Source organism: Acanthochromis polyacanthus, chromosome 11 (genome assembly GCF_021347895.1).
Source record: "Acanthochromis polyacanthus isolate Apoly-LR-REF ecotype Palm Island chromosome 11, KAUST_Apoly_ChrSc, whole genome shotgun sequence".
In the NCBI taxonomy this organism is placed as follows: Eukaryota; Metazoa; Chordata; class Actinopteri; family Pomacentridae; genus Acanthochromis; species Acanthochromis polyacanthus.
The window spans coordinates 31,125,994-31,146,951 of record NC_067123.1 but is presented as its reverse complement, the minus strand read 5'-3'; the positions used below and the strand labels follow the sequence as shown (position 1 = coordinate 31,146,951).

Genomic DNA, 20,958 nt, shown 5'->3' with positions numbered 1-20,958 from the left:
ATAAAAATAAACAAGTTGAAGGTGAGAAATGCTCAGACAAGCTGCTGAATCTTTGCTCATCTACAAGGCCTGATTTAAAAGTTCCCATTTTACACAGCAAGGGCACCACTGCACCTCTGGTTGCTGCTGCATTCTTGGCCGTGCTACAACTTTGTTTCAAACACTGAGAAGAAACAACAAAGCCCCAAAGAAACGCATATGTACTGTATATAGCATTAGTCCAATGGTACTTTATTTATAAGACTAATGTTATTTACCACGCTAGAATTTATGGGGGTTTTTTTGTCGGATATGTTCCATGTAAGCGTTAGGAGTGACAATGATCAGTCTAATTTAAAGAGCAACAGGACTCGCGTTCAAAGAATCACTGACATATACTATATTAATGATATGTGGACATTTAAACTTAATGATTTCAATCAATAATATCAATGTATTTTAGTACTTTAGACACATGGTACACTACTAATCTTCCAACCAGCAGGTGGTGACAGTAGCTGTGTGAAAGGGGCCAGAGGCAGGAGGTCTGAGGTGCTGCAGTTGGACCCTCATCGTAGAAATGTGCTGTATTGAAACCAAATGACATCCTCTGGGGTTGCAAAAATTAAGTTAATGTAGAAGTGCCAAAAACAGTTGCTTGAATGTTCACTTGGGGCTCCAAAATTGAGCAAATCCCCATCGGCATTTTGTTAAATTGCCCGAACTTACAGCAGAAAAAAACATGTTTCTGGTCTCATACAAAACAACTGTTTTAGTGTTATTAGCTTATTTCCCATTCATGACAACTGTACAAGAGGTAATGATTTATATAACTCAGCCATTTAAATTCTATCACAATTTAAACATATGTAAAATTAAGGGAGTGGTCACGTTTAGTGTTAGATAGATGCCTTCGCAGTCTATGGCCCAGAGACGTTTGCATGCATGAAAAAGTCACTCTTTCATAACTAATGTCTAATAATCTCATATTTCTACCAACTCTTAACTTATCTTTTTTCCCAATGACCTAGAAAATTACCACAAAGGGAACATATAATGCAATCAATCAATATTATCTGCTGAGTTCACCCAAATCCTGATGCATTTTGTCTCGTGCTCAACTTACTATAGTCGATAGTGGAGAGAGTTTCCCTGAAGTCTTACATATTTCATAAAAGGGTAATTACGTGCTCTGACATAAGTAGAGGCTTCCAGTATAAAATGCTGCTGAAAATCATGTAGCCTATTTGAATTTACTTTTTCCTTGCATCCCAGCTAAAAAAAATAAATAAATCACCTGTAAATAGTTCAAGGTGAGTGCTGGGAGAAGGCCATGCTATTTGTATGTTCCATAATTCCTTAAATGCCATATAGAGACAAGCACTGACATGGGTTTCTTTTATAGTTGGTACAAGACATTGGGAAAAACTAAGCATAGCTTGTCAAATATGTGTGATATTCCTTTTAAGACAATATCAAGATTTGTCTGTTGTGCTGTAGAGCAAATTTTTATTGTTAAATCAACAAGTGCCACTGAGAAAAGCCCAGCTTATGTTCACAATGGCAACCTCAGCACTGATCCTCAGGGACAGCATCCTGAGCTGCATTACCCGAATCTAATAGCCACACACAGTCAGAGGCAACACATGACCCTGCCGTCCACACACTAAACTCTACTCTGCAACAGTTTCCTCACATCCTTTCACTCCAAAATTCAGTCCATTCACAACTCACTTGCATCCACTATTTCGACGACAATCTCCCCCTCAGAACCTCCTATTTCTCCACTCACATCTCTCAGTTTTTCATCCTTCTCTCCCTTGTCTCCATCTGACTTAGTCAAACTCCTTTCTCCAATGAAATTTTCCAGCTGCCTCCTTGACCCAATTCCATCTCCTCTCCTAAGACCCTGTATTCCAATCCTGATCCCTCTCGTCACCAACATCATTGACTACGTTTATATGCCATCAATATTCGGGTTAAGGTCAATATTCCGGTTTCTAAAACATTTGGAATAACCCGTTTACATGTCTAAACAGACAGAGCTACTCCTGTTGTGTGACGCTGTGCTGACGCTGTGTGGCGCTGTGTGGCGCTGTGGTGCCGCGTGTCAGTTTCGCCATGTCTGTTTACCCCTCCTTGTGTATTTCTGGTGGGTTGCGTGCCAGACGCGGCATACAAGTAGTTGCCATACTCAAAAGATCAAGATTCCTTTTGGATGAAAGATGCGCAAAACGCAAATTAATGTTTCTTTCTATGTGGATATTCCGATGCGCGTTTATATGACTGCGCACATTGCAGGCACACATTGCAGGCTTGGTCAGCAAACTCAGGGTCAAGCTAGGTTTCTTCTACAGAAACAAATGTTGTTTCTCACTCAGAGCCCGGAAACTGCTTGTGTCAGCAACATTTCTGCCCCTGATTGATTATGGAGATGTGCTCTATCTCGGTGCTCCTACAAAATGTCTCCAGTCCTTAAACACTGTTTATCACAGTGCACTGAGGTTTGTCACGGGTGATGGTCGCCTTACACATCATTGTGACCTGTACATTCGTTCTGGGCTGCCCTCTTTAAGTGCGCGAAGGTATGCGCACTGGCTGACACTTGTATACAAAGCAATTCTTGGCTTGGTTCCTCCTTATTTATGCTCTCTTGTTTGGAGAACTACAAGCCACTATGCTTTATGGTCCTGTGATGTTTTTCATCTTTCTGTTCCTCGTGTAAGAACTGAACTGGGGAAGAAAGCGTTCAGTTTTGCTGCTCCAACAGCGTGGAACTCTATACAGACTGAACTGAAGCTCTCAAAGCTTATCTCACTTGGAGTTTTCCGGTCTTTGCTAATGGACAAACAGCATGAAACCATTAAGCAGTGCCTGTGTTTCTGAACAGTTATCTATATTTGATCATCTTTTGTCCTTTACTGCGATTTTCTCACTCACAAAAATGCATTTTAAATTGTAATGTTTTATACCGTTTTTTTGCAATATGTATTTACCATGATGTGTGTTGCTGACCTCTTGGCCAGGTCACCCTTGTGAAAGAGATCCTGATCTCAATGGGGTTTTTTTTTACCTGGTTAAATAAAGGTTAAATATATGACGAGATATTCGGGTTAGAAAAGGAGTAACCCAGGGGTCTTATTCGGGTTTTTAAAAACCGGAATATGGGCATATTCGGGTTTTTGTGGGTGTTTACATGGCCGTACGCAACCGGGTTATTGCTAATATTCCGGTTAAGAAAGGGTTTTTGACTGCATATACAGGTAAAAGCCAGAAAATTAGAATATTTTCATAAACTTGATTTATTTCCGTAATTGCGAACAAAAGGTATAACTTTTACATTATATGTAATCATTGCACGCAGACTGATGCACTTCAAATGTTTATTTATTTAATTTTGATGATCATAGGTGGCAACAAATGAAAATCCGACATTCCGTGGGTCAGAAAATTAGAATATTACCTGAGGCCAATACAAAAACAGGATTTGTAGAAATGTTGGCCAACTGAAAAGTATGAACGTGAAAAATATGAGCATGTACAGTACTCAATACTTGGTTGGAGCTCCTTTTGCCTCAATGACTGCATTAATGCGGCGTGGCATGGAGTCGATCAGTTTCTGGCACTGCTCAGGTGTTATGAGAGCCCAGGTTGCTTTGATAGTGGCCTTCAGCTCTTCTGCATTTTTGGGTCTGGCATTCTGCATCTTCCTCTTAACAATACCCCACAGATTTTCGATGGGGCTAAGGTCGGGCGAGTTGGCTGGCCAATTGAGTACAGAAATATCATGGTCCTTAAACCAGGCACTGGTAGATTTGGCACTGTGTGCAGGCGCCAAGTCCTGTTGGAACATAAAATCCCCACCTCCATAAAGCAGGTCAGCAGCAGGAAGCATGAAGTGCTCTAAAACTTGCTGGTAGACGGCTGCGTTGACCTTGGATCTCAGGAAACAGAGTGGACCGACACCAGCAGATGACATGGCACCCCAAACCATCACTGATGGTGGAAACTTCACACTAGACTTCAGGCAACGTGGATCCTGTGCCTCTCCTGTCCTCCTCCAGACTCTGGGACCTCGATTTCCAAAGGCAATGCAAAATTTGCTTTCATCAGAAAACATAACTTTGGACCACTCAGCTGCAGTCCAGCTCTTTTTTTCCTTAGCCCAGGTGAGACGCTTTGCGCGCTGTTTCTTGTTCAAAAGAGGCTTGACACGAGGTATGCGGCAGTTGAAACCCATGTCTTTCATGCGTCTCTTGGTGGTGGATTTTGAAGCACTGACTCCTGCAGCAGTCCAGTCCTTGTGAATCTCCCCCACATTTTTGAATGGGTTTTTTTTCACAATCTTCACCAGGGCGCGGTGATCCCTGTCGCTTGTACACTTTTTCCTACCACAGTTTTTCCTACCCTTTGCCTCTCCATTAATGTGTTTGGACACAGAGCTTTGAGAACAGCCAACCTTTTCAGCAATAACCTTTTGAGTCTTGCCCTCCTTGTGCAATGTGTCAATGGTTGCCTTTTGGACAGCTGTCAAATCTGAAGTCTTCCCCATGTTTGTGTAAGCTTCAGAACTGGACTGAGAGACCATTTAAAGCCCTTTGCAGGTGTTTTGAGTTAATCAGCTGGTTAGTGGGTGGCACCAGGTGTCTTCAAACTTGACCCATTTCACAATATTCTAATTTTCTGACCCACGGAATGTCGGATTTTCATTTGTTGCCACCTATGATCATCAAAATTAAATAAATAAACATTTGAAGTGCATCAGTCTGCGTGCAATGATTACATATAATGTAAAAGTTATACCTTTTGTTCGCAATTACGGAAATAAATCAAGTTTATGAAAATATTCTAATTTTCTGGCTTTTACCTGTAAACGTAGCCATTAACACTTCCCTTACCTCTGGCTCTGTTCCATCCCCGCTCAAACTTGCCACTATCACACCTCTTCTGAAAAAACCTGGCCTTGACCCGGACAACCTCGACAATTTCAGACCCATCTCCAACCTTCCGTTGCTTTCAAAAATGCTGGAACGCACCGTCATCACCCAACTCCTACAGCATCTCCACTCTTCCCAGTTGTTTGAACTATTTCAGTCCGGATTCCGTACACACCACAGCACCGAAACAGCCCTCCTCAAAGTATCCAATGATCTTCTCCTTGCCGCTGATTCTGGTTCTTTATCTCTCCTCCTTCTCCTCGACCTTTCTGCCGCTTTTGACACCATTGATCACACCATCCACAGTCAATTGGCATCACTGGCACAGCGCTCCAATGGTTCGCCTCCTACCTCTCCGACCACCATCACTTTGTCTTTGCAAACAACTCAAGATCCTTCACCTCCTCTGTCAGTCACGGAGTTCCTCAAGGCTCGGTGCTTGGACCCCTCCTCTTCACAATTTACATGCTCCCCCTCGGTCAAATCATTCGCCACCATGGACTTAACTTTCACTGATATGCTGACGATACCCAACTTTACGTTTCCTCTAAATCCATCACCCCATCATCCTTTCTACCATAACCACCTGCCTATCTGACATGAAAACCTGGATGGACAACAACTTTCTAAAACTTCTCAAACAGCTTCATTGGCTCCCGGTTCAATACCGTATCATTTCAGACTCCTCCTCCTCAAGTACAAGTCCCTCCATAACCTGGCCCCTTCTTACCTCTCTGACCTCCTCCATCAACACCGACCCTCCCGTCACTTTCGTTCTGCACACTGAAACCTCCTGACGCCCATCCGTACCAAGCACCGGACTTTGGGGGACCGAGCTTTCGCAGCCGCTGGCCCCCAACTCTGGAATTCACTTCCACCACCCATCAGGAACTCTGACTCAATTGTGACCTTCAAAACTCTTCTAAAAACCCACTTGTTTAATCTGGCTTTTGCTTATTTTTTTTCCTTTCTGTCTAATTTGTAAAGCGTCTTTGAGTGACCAAAAAAGTGCTATATAAATTTGATGTATTATTATTATTATCTACTTAAATGAAGTGGTGTGTTTGGTCTATCCCCTCTGTTGCTCTTTGGCTGTACTTGTATTGATTTTACTGTAAAATAGAAAGAAGAGTGAATCAAGTTTGTTCTCTTCAGGGAAAACAAACATATTAGAAGCACTTTGCTATAGCTTCACATTTGGATTTGGTAAGTATAGTGTACCTGGGTAAGGAAAAATTAAATAAGGTCACTTTATTAGTTATTTTTGTTACACTGTGTCTGCTCTTTCATTATGGTTTCCAAACTGCCTAATTTGGTGTGAACAGGGACCACTCTCCCAGCAGACATTTCAACTTGTCAAACACAAGTGTAACGAATCAGATTAATAGCAGCTGCATTGAGGTTAGGTGTGGCAGTGCCAGGGACCTGCTGGCTTTACTTACCGGTACACCTAAGTGGAATGGGACCATCATTAATGCTATTAGTTACGCCTATGCATTTCATGAAATAACAAGTCTGTCTGGGAAAGGGTTTTAAACAAACAGATTTCCATTTGGCTGTGCAGCACCAGATTTGCAAATATTTCTACAACTGGTCTTAAACCTTCTGGCAGGCTAATGGTCCTGTCACACAAGCATCGATGACAGCAATATCTCACAGCAAATACAAACTTTTGTAATGAATCTTCACATTTAAGGAACAGATCAGATTTATTTACATCTCAATGACCAATCTGAGTGGATTCTGAAATTATGGATGCTGTATGTATAACTCTGGCAGCATGATGAGGTTGCTGTATGTGTACTGGCAGGTACTGTTGGCTGCCACAATGCTGCACTCACAGCTGCAGGTAATTCAGTAATCACCACTAATGTGTATTTATGTCTCCTGCAGTGAGGCTGAGCCTCCTTCACTGATTACACAGCTGAGAATTATCACTCGGACTGGGCTGCAACAGCTGTGCATCACCATGTTTGTGTCCTTCCTAAGGTCTTAGTAACAACTAGCTAGTGTCAGTTCAAAGCAGCCCAGTCAACATGTAGGTAAGACTTTATTTTATTCATTCACTCATGAACAGTAGTAATATTTGTTAAGTTATTTGTTACTAATGTTCATTTGATTGTGAAACTGTGTTTCACTGTTACATTTTCTTCATGTACTTTTTGTAATGTGTTTTAATTGTGACTTATTGTCCTATGTTTCGCTGTTACGTTTTTTTTTTTTTTACCTGCCTAGGGACTTTGGATGTAAACTAGCATTGTTGCTATAATCCGGCATACTAATGCCTATTGCTGTCTAAATAATGTTCATTAATGTGCAGTATTGTCCCTATCAAATAAATAAATAAATGTATTAGTTATTGGCAGATTTGGATTAGGCCTGAACAACTTGAGGTAAATATCGAATTGTGATTTTTCTGATAGAAATTTTAATTTGATTTGCAATCTAATTTTTAAAGTCAGTGAAGTATAGTATTCAGTATTCATTGTTTCATAGAACTACAACATGTCAGGGAGCATTGAAATACTAGATACCGCTCAAAGTATGATTGTCACTGGAACGTTTTTCACCATTGCAAGTCAGGGCAAACTTGGTAAATATTTTTGCACGTCAGACACAAGGGAAGTCCCATGGCACATTTTTATCTTGCCAGCCGAGAACAATGTCATTTTAAACAACATTGTATGTCTGCAAGATGCAATCACTATACTCAAAGCAATTTGAGAAAACAACTGCAGTCTTACAGCATGTATTTTTGCTCTACAGTGAGCCCATGCTTTGAATGAGCCATGTGTCAGGAGTGGAAAAAACAGCTATTCCTTCAACATAGTATTAGGTTTTTTTTATCCAACTTAACACTGTTCAGAGACATTTACTACATCTGCTGGTGTTTCATACCACCAACCAGTCATGAATTTCAACAAAACAAGGCCTGCGGTAGTAGATAGTTATCTATACCCTGTATAAAAGTCCCAAATTGATTCAAAAGATTGAGATCAGGACCCAGTCTGCATTTTGATTATTAGTTATCAACTTTAAATCCAAATGTGTGCTCATGGAAAGATAGCAGTCAAAACACTGCATTGTTCTGAGTAATGACTCTTTCTACACAGTACTATGAGTGAGTGGCCCCCTGAGTCACAAAGTACATAAAAGATGCAGTCAGTGAGTTAATTATACAACAGTGAGCAGCAACGAGCATTTGTTTCTGTGACATTTAGCAGGTGAACCTCGTTTCAAAAGTGCTGCTTTTTGTTAGCAGATCACTGAGGGTAATGTCTCTGTCTAAATCCCCTCCTAACCCCACAAAGATGCACACTCTGACACACTGAGACTACAAGACATGATATGAAATAATATAGAAACCAATATTTTTAATGAAATACTATTCCATTGTAAAATTTAAAAACGTCTCATTAATCCTAGTGCAGGCTCAGCATTTTTCCTATAATTACTCCGCCAAGGAAGGCGGCGTTGTTACCTGATGATTAGCGCACGTTTGTCTGTCTGTCAATCTGTCTGTTAGCAACATCACTCAAAAACTAACAAAAAGGATTTGGATGAAATTTTCAGGGAAGGTCAGAAATGACACAAGGACCAAGTGATTAGATTTTGGCAGTGATGTGGCTTATAGTCTGGATCCATGGATTTGTTAAAGATGTCTTTACAATTGAGAGATAGTGGCACCGTGTCACTGTAACAATGACTACAAGTGAACACTGCGTTAGCTGCCTGCTGACAACCGCATGATTGCGATCTAGGGCTGCAACTAACGATTATTATCCGATGAATCGATGAATCGGATAAAAAACATTTTTAATTTCTGCCACTTTATTCAGAAATAGAAGATTTGAAATGACAGAGCAAATAAGATCATTGTAACGAAGCCTTTGTCTTCAACCATCTACAGAGGCCTCATGTCAGTGACGGTCACGTTGAGGATGCTCTCAGACAGCTGCTTGCTGTGGTGTACAGGATATCTTTCTCATCATGAAGCCTGTATATGCAATTCATCCTGCCTCACTCCAACACAGACCAGTGTCTTCACTCAGATGTTGTCAGAAAATTAAAACTTGAGGCTTAATCTTCAAATTATTACCACCACTGTGTGCAAGTTACGTTTATTTATAATGCATATCCAAACCATGCTTAAGCTGATTAAAGTGAAATAAAACCTATCTCTCACAGTCAAACACACCCTATCACTTATCAGTTAACAAGCAAATGCTAGCATCAGGCGAGCTACCAGAGGGTTTCCTCACTTTAAAACGGAACAAAGGTAGGATAATGTAGTGACTTAAGGTGTGTGTCCACTAGATGCGACACATCACATGTGGCACGCTGGTCCGGTTGCAGTGCGTTTCCAGCTGCTATCCGGTGTGTTTACCTGCAGCTCATTTGCATAAAGTAGACTCGACTTCTTCTGTCCTAAAACATCTAAACTAGCCTTCAGTGAAGTAAAATGAGGACAGATTCAGCTGCTGCAGCTTATTTCTTGCCTCAAATGCTTTTAGAAATACTTTTCCCTGAAGTGTTTTCAAAATAATAGAGAAGGTTTGCCGCCGAGCCGCTGTGTTTATCCGACTCGTCTGCTGGACTGTCAAGCTGAAAGTGTGGTCACGTGACCACGTCATCTGTCATCTATTGGATTTTCAGATGCGTGCGCAGTCCGTGCAGGACAATCGCATGTAGTGGACATGCAGCATGTTTTTTTCTTTTGTGAAGCTGAAAAGCTCCCACACTTTTGAGAACTTCGGTCAAACAGTTTTCTCTGTGACAGTCATGTTTCATTTGTTGAATTTACTCTTCTTTTGAAAATACCATCTCTGCAGGTGAAGTAGGCGGCTTCGGGACATGGCGAGTGACGCATCAATCGTGCGACACAATAAATCGATAATGTAATTTGTTGCCGACGCTTTTAATCATCGATTATTATCGATTTTATCGATTCATTGTTGCAGCCCTATTGCGATGCTACTGCAAATCGACCGCTGCAGACCTATTGGGACTTATCCATCGGAAATGATACAAGGAACACTTAATTTAATTGTGGCAGTGTTTCTGAGTCCCATCAATTTCTGCCGCCCGCCACATATTTAACATAGCCTGTGCTCACCACGAGGTCATTTTGTTTGAGGGTACATCTATATTAAATGGTCACATTCTATGTTGCCGTGATTTCTGATCATCAGTAACTGATCTGATCATCAGTAAGACAAAAGTTGCATTTCTAAAAAAAATGTTGCACTTACACTGACAATGCCGTATGTGGGAATGACCAGCCTTGGCAGAGCACTGCACTCCCTGAGTGCTTCTGTAGTTTATGAAGTGAAGAAAAAATAGTGACAAATACAGCCTAAATAAGTACTGGATCATAAAATATAATCAGATTCCAGAAGGTAAAATCTTACAATTACCTGAGTACAGACAGGAGAGAGACTGTCTGAGATCTAGAGGCATCGAACCCCCCCCAAAATGTTAGAATTACATGATGACATTCTAAATCAATATGGTTAAAATCAGAATACATCAAAACAGGGACTACGCCTCAACATTTTTTCAGAAAATATGTAATTGCAATTTATCTGACAGATACCACTACTTGATTTGAAATTTCATTTGTGAAAGTCAAGCTTCAGTTCAATATTCACTGTATAACAGAAAAGGAGGCTGGCATAAATTTGGAAAACCAGTAACATGACAGTTTAAACCCTGTTACAAAATGTATGAGGTGTGACTATTAAATGAGACAGTCCAACCACAGTGTGCAGCCTGAACCACGCAGCATAAACAACACCTGAAAGTTTCAATCTACTTGAAATAAATCAAACTGAATGCCAGTATTAGTCTCATTATTCAATAGACACACTTTATATATGCTAAATGGCAACCATTGTGATCTTCAGGATACAAATTGTGATTTTAAAATCAATATATATTGCTCAGCCCTAACAGGGACTGGTTTTCATGATATTGATGACGTGGCACAGATCTCAATTTGAATGGAGTTGAATAAAATTAAATATGAAAACTAAAATAGCATCAAAGTCTCAGGGGTTGACGCAAAACATCTCATCTTGGGTACCAAAATGTCCAGAAACAGTTCCTTAGTGCGATATGTTCCACCTAGTTTTAGATTATACACCTACAGCTTGTCAATAGCGAATAAATGTACTCACCAGCATTGTAGTAACGGTCCAGCTTCTCCCAAAGGGGCTCATCCTCCCGCTGGAGAATGGACAGTTTGAGAGGTTCATAGATGGAACCTGAAGAAGACGCATCTGTTACACATAAGCTCCAAACACTGTCCTACAACATATTTCTCCAAACGGATACCTTATTAGTCAATGGATGTTTAAAAAAATCCCAAATGTGTCTCAGTTGAGTCTTACACTGTCCATCCAAAAAAAAGTTGCCCACTCTAATATGTAATTGGACCACCTTTAACATTGCGTATGACACACATTCACTGTGGCATCACTTGGCTAAACTTCTGCAGTGTCACAGCATTTATTTCTGTCCATAGTTGCATAAATATTCTGCCAAGATCTTATATTGATGATGGGAGAGTCGGACCGCGGCACAAAGTCTTCTCCAGCACATCCCACAGAATCTCAGTGGGGCTAAGGTCTGGACTCTGTGGAGGTCAATCCACATATGAAAATGATGTCTCATGGTCCCTAAACTACTTCCTTTGCATTGCACATGTGGAAATGCTCTTACGTTCACTATTAAACATACCCATGAATTCTACTGTTGATTTCTTATGATATGATTTCACCAAACGTTTAAGTGATCTCTGATCACTATCATCAAGAGTTTGTTCGACAACATTTCTTCCTCAAAGATGATGGTTCACCAATATCCGTCCCAGTTTTAATAATGAACAGTTCTTGACCTGATTTTAGTAGTTTCCCAAATCTCCTTAGTTGTTTTCTTTGCTTGATGGAAGCCCCCTAATTTAACCTTTCTGAGACAGATCAACATCCTTTCCATGACCACAGGACAATGTTCCCTCTAATTTTTCATGAGTCTGAGCAAACACACAAACTCACTGAGCAGACTCTTGGACCACTGTGAGCAACATCAGACGTGTGCACTGTGGTCACGCCAGCATCGCATCCATCCAAGTTACATGGTTTGTTAAAAGAACCAAATTACAGCATTTACATTTCTGTTGAAACACTTTGTCAGCAGGAGCCAGTTAAAGGCTGCAGTGCTTTTGGTGACACTACACTGTATAAGAGTGAAGTTATTGAATATTTTTGTCTCTTTTTGCTGTTGCAGACAGTCCCTGTTCACTCCATAGACATCCGTGTTATTTCTACAGCTTGAAAGACAGCTACTTTTGATAAAACTGGGCTTGTAGCACATTGTGTGCCTTACAGCGATGGAAAAGAGGCATTGTTTATGTTTTTGACAACCTATATCTAACGAGTTATAGATGCTGGAACTCTGAATCTGTGAATATCTTTCCAACTTTACTGAACTTGGGGCCACTATCACCCAAGGAGTGGCATATTTAATTGTGAAAAAAGGCATTTAGCCATACTTAAAGCTTTAAGTGCTTTATTAACATGGAACTAAGAATTTTGCATTCTTTTATGATAACAGGTTATGTCTGAAAATAAGTGGTTCCATTTTAAACAGTGAACCCATACTAACAAAATAAAATGTAATGACCAACCAGTGTGCAATACTGGATCTGCAAAAACATAACCAACTAAATGCAGAATACTGTACAAAGAAATTGTCTACAGATATGTTTTTAATCTATATCTAAATCTTATTTTAACACAGTTAATGTATTAACTCATTTATGTGTGTATGCACATATTTATTTATCTATTTATTTAGTACTGTTAACATATCAGAGTTTTGAGCGAGTTTTTCTTTAGATAGGCAAAGGCCATTTATTGATCACATATAGGCTATTAAATAAATGCTTATTGAAAACTAAAAAGCATTTAAATAAAACTTAGGAATTTATTGAGTCACTAAAATACTGTAGTCTACGGCCACATCAGCATGATTATAAACATAATCTGGTAAATTCACAAACATATACTGTAGGGAATCCAGTTTATCTCATCATGATGTCCCTTACCATATGGACTTCAAGAGATGATTGGGTATGATTAACTGTGACCTGCTGGTTGGGTCCTCCTCTCTATTCTCATATTCTTACATGTTTGTCTCCTGATGCTGCCTTACTTCAGCCAGTCCATGAGCAACAGAAAACACAGTTTTTCTTGTACCCATTGCCAGGGGTTCGAGTCTTCCCACTCAAACGTTTTTGCTTCTTTGGACGTGGTGGAGTCACGGGTGTAGACATTTTTAAACGCGCAGAGTAGTGCGCAGCAGCGTCTGTAACCAGGCAACCCGCGACAGTACCATAGTACCGGACACACAGAGAAGCATAGATATATATAGAAGCTAACGCGCTGTAGCAGCCAGCTAAGGTGGCTGCACATAAGGACATCTGTAAATGACGTTGATTAGCTGCGTAAATACCGACGTAAATCACATCGTTGGCTGGAGCAGCCATTCACGGGTCACTCACTGACTCACATTGAAAAACAGCACAGAATGAATTGTTATGAATTTATTTTATTATTCTATATTTATCAATTTAGGTTGGATTTTACGGAGCCCCTAAAGGGACATGAAAAAAATTTAATTAAAAAAAACAAAACATTTCAGGTGCCCACCAGAAACTTTGAGGTGCTCACCTTAAACTTTCGCGTGCGCACCAGAAACTTTCAGGTGAGCACCTGAAATGTTTCAGGTGTGCACGTGAAAGTTTTAGGTGCGCACCTGAAACTTTCTGGTGAACACGTGAAACCTTTTCTGGCGCGCACCTAAAACTTTCACGTGCGCACCTAAAACTTCCTTCCCTTCCTGATGCTCCATACAGGCTAAGCTCTCTGAGGCACATAGAGGTGCTTCAGCCTCCCGGCTAACCACTCTCTAACCTTAAAAATGGCAGAGGAAGACTTGTTATCTTTCTGAGAGGCCGAAATATACCAGTGTTGTAGAATTTTCACACTCCCCAGAAAAATCTGACTCCCCCTTCACGTCACCGCGCGCGACTTACGTTTCACTCTGTGGCCACTGGACAGGTTTTCTGTTGTACGTTTACTGTTTTTGCTGTTGTTTTCTACAGGTTTTCGGGTTAAATGTGATTAAGTACCGATCTGCAGACATGTTTTCCTGTTAAATATGACTAGGTGACATGTTTCTCCTGCTCTTCTCATCCGTATGTGCGCACCCTAAATGGCATCGGGGGGAGATCCTACGCTACTCTCAGCTTCACTCCTATGAGGACATCGGGACAGGACAGGGTGTAATCGCCAAATATCATTCATATTCTGTCAGTGTTCTACACGTGTCAATAAAATAATTGTTCACCGAGAAAACTCTTTTTATTTAAAATCGGACTCCCCTAAGAATGCAAGATATGGCATCAAAATATGTCTGGTTTTCATGTATAAAGTCTTTAATATAAGTATATTTCTTAAGTATAAAGTCATTTGTTATTGTTGTTATTTTTATTGGGCCAGTTAACAATATAATAGAATTTAAATTCTTTATTTATCCCACACCTGGGAAATTATTTGCTACAACAGCTAAACCAAATCACAACAAGTTTTTTTTTTTTTTTAAAAAAAACCTAGTAAATTACAGTCTGTAAGAACAGAATAATAAAATAAGGGGCTAAATGATCACAGCATGGCAGATTAAGAACAGAGAGACTTTCAAAACTAGTACTTTAACAGAAATATGCAGGTTGAGTTAACTGTGCAGATTGTATGATATGAAATAAAATCTGGAGTCAGATTTTGTTGGGTCACTTAAAAAATCTTTAGCAAAGTAGTTGCGGCGATGGAACCGTCTCCTCCTTCTGAGTTCGACACTCCTCGGATCTCGTTTTTTCAGAATTAAGCGCACCTCTTCTTTCTTGACACGCAATCCTGCCTCTTTCCATTTTGTGTACATCCATCTACAGCTGCAGAGCTGGCCAGATGTTTGAAGTTGTTCCTCTATGAAATCAAATACACGATCCAAAGCGGTGTATCCTTTACGCCGAAACAGATCACAGGACTTCAGAATCCTCTTCAGGTTTCTCTCGGACACTACATGACCATGACAACTTGCAAGCAAAGCAGCAATTTCTTTATAATGAAGTCCCAAGTCAAAATACACACACACCAACTCCTGTACTGTCATTTTGTGGAGAAGAAAACTTTCAGGTGCGCACCAGAAACTTTCACGTGCGCACGTTGAACATTTCAGGTGCGCACCAGAAACTTTCAGGTGCTCACCTAAAACATTTCAGGAGCGCATGTGAAAGTTTTAGGTGCGCAGCTGAAAGTTTCTGGTGAGCATGCGGAAGTTTCAGGTGAGCACCTGAAATGTTTTTTTTAATTTAATTTTTTGCATGTCCCTTTAGTGGCTCCGTAGATTTTTTTTGTGCGCAGCGCAGATTTTCTGTGCGCTGAGACTGTGTCAGGAGTGCGCAATTGCGCACGCGCGCAGCTTAGAGGGAACATTGCCTCAGGATATATCTTCCGACACGGTTGTTGAAGAAATGAGAAATGACTCACTGCATCAGCTAGAGTTAAACAAGTTGTTGCCAGCTGAAACATATTCATCACTGCAGTAATTATCCAATAGAAGGCTCTTACCAGTTTGCTTAGTTCAATCCAGGTGGCAACTTTTTTTGGACAGGCAGTGTATAATTAACAGGACTTAATGATTAAACTGGTCTAAAGTGAACTCAGTAAAGGATCTTATCTTAGAATTGAGACAGTAGTGTGGTTTCATATACTCCAGTATGTACAAAAAATGCTTTTCATAATAACTAAATTACCTAAAACGAAATCAAAACTTGTTTCATCAAATGCTCTTATTCAAATTTATTACAATAGAAAACAGGCAGCAGAGACAACAAAAAACAACAGATACATGCCATCCGTAAATGTTGTCTTTCACTGCAACACACTGCATCACAAAAGGCTCAGCACACTAAATAATATTCAGGCCTAAAGCAAAAATTTCAAATTGTAATGCGAGTCGCGACCAGACGTTTTCATCTGAGCTGAGAGAGAGAGCAGGAGTTTGAGGGAACCCCCCAGTCTGTTCGACTTTCTCTATTTTCAAACACTTTTCACTTTGCTGAGATTTGCATTTTAATGGGTTCGACCTTGGGTCAATACCACAGGTACTAAAAAAATCACATTCTTACTGAAATTAGCATAATTTCCATCAGCTTAAAAGTTCCAGGGGCCAAAGTCAATCCATCTCTTTTTAAAGATAAAACCTTAAAAGAGCACAGAGGAAGTCAAATATTACAATTTCAATTTCTAACATGGGATCAGACAAATGTGAGCTGTGCATGTTTGACTGGTTTTAAACAATCCCATGACTAACTTCAGAGATGCTGTAGTAATAGTTTTAGTGTCACTTGACATCTTTCATGCTTACTGTGGAAGCACAATATGATTCTGCTCACATGTTAACTCACATAAGCCATAGTGTATCTGCAGATTATGGGTCATATCAACAGCCTAAGAGAGCTCAGGCATAGAACTATTTTGTTTTCTCATCAAGACAAAGGAATGGTACTGTGATCTCAAGATAACTGCCTTCCTCAAAGTTGGAAAGTGAAGTAGTTAGTATGAAATTATAGAATGTTTTTTTGATTTCCAGTTCACAACACTTTCCTCTGATCATTGTACAATCATCTATATTATTTTTGTGCTTCTCATATCATATCCAGATGTCTTTCCCAATGTCCTCTCTTGCCTTGTGTACAGTACCTGACAAAAGTCTTGTTACATAAGGATATAGTAACTTCAAATGACATATAACTTTATTTCTATTCAATCAGTTGTCACAAAAAATGGTTCATTTTAATGTCAAGGGTTTTCACATTAATAACTGGGTGCAAAATGAAACTGTCAAAAAGTGTCCTGATGTTCACATCTTGGTAAAGCCCATAACATCTGTTTTTGCAAGGACAAAAGTCTTGTCCTGTCTTTAAATGATTCAACCAATCACAGATTAGAGCTTCACATGTGACAAATACTGTAATTAATACATTTCAGCTGTGTATAAAAAGAACTTCAGCACACCAGACCCTCATGTAAAGTGCAAACCTGACCTCTGACAACATGCCAAAGATTCAACCACAGACCAAAGTGCTGATCATCAAGACCCTGAAGACCAAGTCTGCTGCTGAGGTGGCAGACAGCTTTAATGTATTCAAACATAAAGTGGAGATGATAAGAGCAAGATCTGAAGAAATTGTTGACGTTCATGACAAGCTCAGGTCAGGCAGACCCCATAAGACAACTGTTAGAGAAGACGGTTTGTTGCTTCGACAGTCCAGGGCCAGCCCCTTTTCAACTGCAACAGAGCTACATGTGAACTGGTCAACAGAAACCCCTCTATCTACAAGAACAGTTTGTTGAATTCTTTCATGCAGTGGTCTCCATGGCCAAATTACTGCTCAGAAACCAGCATTAAACAGAAGACAACAAAATTTTTTGCTGAATTTGCCAAGGCCCACAGCCTGCAGGAAGGATGGAAAATGGAAAAGTGACAGAAGGGTGATTTTTCTGATGAACCATCCATTGAACTGCATCCCAATTGATGCAAATGCTGCGGAAGACCTGTTGGAACCCACATGGACCCAAGATTCACCAAGAAAGCAGTCAAGTTTGGTGGAAGAAAAATCATGGTTTTGGGTTACATCCAGTATGAGTGTGTACAAGAGATCTGCAGAGTGGATGGCAACATCAACAGCCCGAAGTATCAAGAAATTCTTGCTGCCCATTCCAAACTACAAGAAAGGGCAAATTCTGCAGCAGAATGGTGCTCCTTCTCATACTTCAGCCTCCACATCAAAGTTCCTGAATGCAAAGAAGGTCAAGGTGCTCCAGGATTGGTCATCCAAGTCATCAGACATAAACATTATTGAGCATGTCTGGGGTAAGATGAAGGAGGAGGCTTAGAAGATGAAACTGAAGAATCTTGATGAACTCTGGGAGTCCTGCAAGGCTGCTTTCTTTGCCATTCAAGATGACTTTATAAATAACTTATTTGAGTCATTGGTGAGACGTATGGATGCAGTCCTCCAAGCTCATGGGAGTCATACATGACATTAATTCTTTTTTGCAAGGCACCATGACTTTATGTTCTCATGTTTTTATAGCATATTTGTGTATTCAAAATAAAGTATAATTTCTACATTATTTTTGTATGTGACAAGACTTTTGTCCAAGCAAAATCTGACATTTCTGTCCAAATTAAATGATCAAACTCAATGAATGATACAAAAGTTTATTTTAGTATAATAAATATAATCTAGAGGGCTTTGCCATTCATATGAAACATTTCTGATTCCAGTCGATCAATTACAAGTCAAGTTGGTATTTGTTGTTCCTACAGCTTAAGATAAGTGACAAGACTTTTGTCAGGGACTGTATGAGGTTGGCTACACTGGTTTCCTTGGATCTGCTGACACTACTTACCGAGTCGGTGAACTTTCCGACGGGGCTGGGCAGCCACAGCCATTCTCAAATGGTGAAAATAAGGTCAATCGTCTCTCTCAGCTAAATCACAAATCTACAGCAATCCACAGGAAGAAGTTAGTAGTACAGAGTTAGATTGTAGACGTGCATGAATCAACAATGAATTACAAAGTAGGGTGACGATGATCATGAACAACATGCAAGAAATTAAGATGCATTGCATTTGCTTTACAATGAATGTTATTCTAATCCTTGAGAGAATGTAGATGATGAATTACATTACCATAGAAATGTACAGCATACAACTGAAGTGAGCAAGCCCATGTGCAATGTCACTTTTATGTAAATTTATTCAAAACTGTATCACCTTACAGTAAATGTATTACCTTTAAATTGATAAATAGGGTTTTTACTAGTGTAAAATTAACAGTTTACACTGACCATATTAAAAATAAAGACTCTTAGATCGGAACTCAATGCAGCAAAAGTTAGTACACCCGGCATTACTGAGATTTAAATTTAGGATTTTTTTTTGTCCACTTTTGTGTTTGATGACATAATCAAAACACCTTGGCATGTAGGACACTTCTTAAGAGGCTATTTGTTGTATTTGCTCCTTGCTGGAGGGATTCTGCCTTTCTCTTTAAAATATACCCACAGCACTCCAAATGTAACAGCAGTCTAAGAAGAACAGCAAGCCTCTTTGTGATAGCCTTAGCCTTGCACTGTTAGCAAGATAAGTTCCAACTTCACCCCTTATAAACCTAGATGACTGAAAATCGACCAAGACACTTGCAAACACATACAAGTGAATTATTAGGGTCGTTTCAGTGTAACAGGGACACTCGGCATGCTAGCAGAAGATCGTGATGTTTTATAAACCTTCAAGCAGTGTCTGCTACATCACCAGGGCTGCTCTTCAAATGTATGATCTGGCTCTCTGTGTAAACAATAGCTTTCAGTCATTGACTGTTACCACATGCAACCAAATGGATAGAGCTGTTGATAAAGACTACTTGAGACCCCACAGTGAGTGCTGAGAGAGAGCAGGCAGAATTGGAGCTCAAGTAGTGCATATAATTGTCTTTTAAGTAGGGCTGTCAAAATTAGCACGTTGATGCGGATTAATCCATCATCATGATTAATCTGATTAAAAACTTTAATACAATTAACATATCTGAATTGCAGAATGATTCAAAATCCCTGAAAACATCTCTGGCAAAGCATTTCGGGCAGTTTGTCTAATAAGGCTTGCCGTCGCGCATGCGCAAATGTTGCCTGGGGACCAGACAGTCTTTATATTGTGTATTACAAATACACATAAAGTCAGTCTGGAACTGCTCCATTGAATCAAATCTAGCCCAGAGGTGGGACTACCGATCACAGCTTGAATTGGAGAGAGCCAATCAGCGTAACACATGTGTGACGCAATCACTAAGCGACCTAACAATTGCCTTTCCGCCATGATGTTTTGTAGTTTTAACAGCTTCCTTCGCCGTACAGGGGTCCTGAGGAAAATCTAAGCTCTCCCTTTCAACAGTGGAGGACAGCATTACGCATTCTATCGTACAGCCTGCCGGAATTAAAAATACAGCCTTTTTAAAAAGAAAAGCTTTAAGAGCTGCTTCTTGTTGAGGTTTTAAGGACAAATTCAGCCCGTGCAAAACAGAGGAAAGCGCACGAGAGAAACCTCGCTCTGTTGCAGTCGCATCGTTAACTCCTGGGTCTGATCTGCTCGGAGCTTGAAAACCTGTCAAAATGTGTCAATGGAGGAGGGCTAGACTGTATTCCCGTATATCCCTTATAACGGGAATACAGTCTAGCTAAGCTAGGCCAGCGCAAATGGGCAGTTGATCTGGTAGTGGCAGAACCAAGCAATTCCAAATGGAAGAAAGTGAACAGTAGGGCCCCGCTGATTTATCAGCCAGTCGATAAAATTGGCCGATTATGGCCCTTTTCAAAATAATCGGCAAGAGTTTTGCTGATTAAACACTTATATATTCTAATTTATCATAAAACAGTAAATGCTGTTAAAGGGGAATTTTGTTTTTTTTCAACCTGGGGTCTGTTTTCACATGTCACTTCATACATGTGAGTGATGGAGAAATGAATTTTCGACATAGCTCCAGTATTTAGCCAGGCAGGCAGCTTCGCAGCTCAGCTAGCGAAAAGTATGTGGCAACTTGCCCCCCCGCGTCAAAGTCCGCCCTAACGTGCTTTTTTCCCACACTGACCAGCTCGGATAGTCTCAACGAGTGTCCCACAACATACGGGAGATGAGAAGTGATAGAAAACCTCCACATTACCTGGCGATCGCTCTTTGTTGTGGTCTGTATCCAAATCTCAGGACGCTAAATAGCTCGCGCCAAAACACCAGTTTTGGGGTGAGCTATCGCGCAATTTCGGAACGAGATTTGCTTTCTACCTTGTGTAAAGGTAATTTGCACCAATAAGAAGTACAAGATGTATTTCATAACTCATTAATAGATTGACTCTTTTTTTGA

General features: G+C 40.2%; 1 protein-coding gene across 2 annotated transcripts in view; it reads right to left on the bottom strand.

The window, feature by feature from the left end:
* The window catches only part of phkb (phosphorylase kinase, beta), a 348,185-nt gene that overhangs the window by 324,329 nt on the left and 2,898 nt on the right, over nucleotides 1-20,958 (bottom strand). Inside the window, exons 2-3 of one of the 2 annotated variants that reach the window (XM_051955811.1) lie at nucleotides 18,455-18,548; nucleotides 11,096-11,182 (exon numbers count right to left, since the gene is read on the bottom strand). In XM_051955811.1, coding sequence (XP_051811771.1) covers nucleotides 11,096-11,182; nucleotides 18,455-18,497 — 130 coding nt within the window. In that variant the 5' untranslated portion in view covers nucleotides 18,498-18,548. The remainder of the gene's footprint in view (nucleotides 1-11,095; nucleotides 11,183-18,454; nucleotides 18,549-20,958) is intronic. The other variant, XM_051955810.1, reaches the window with a different exon arrangement.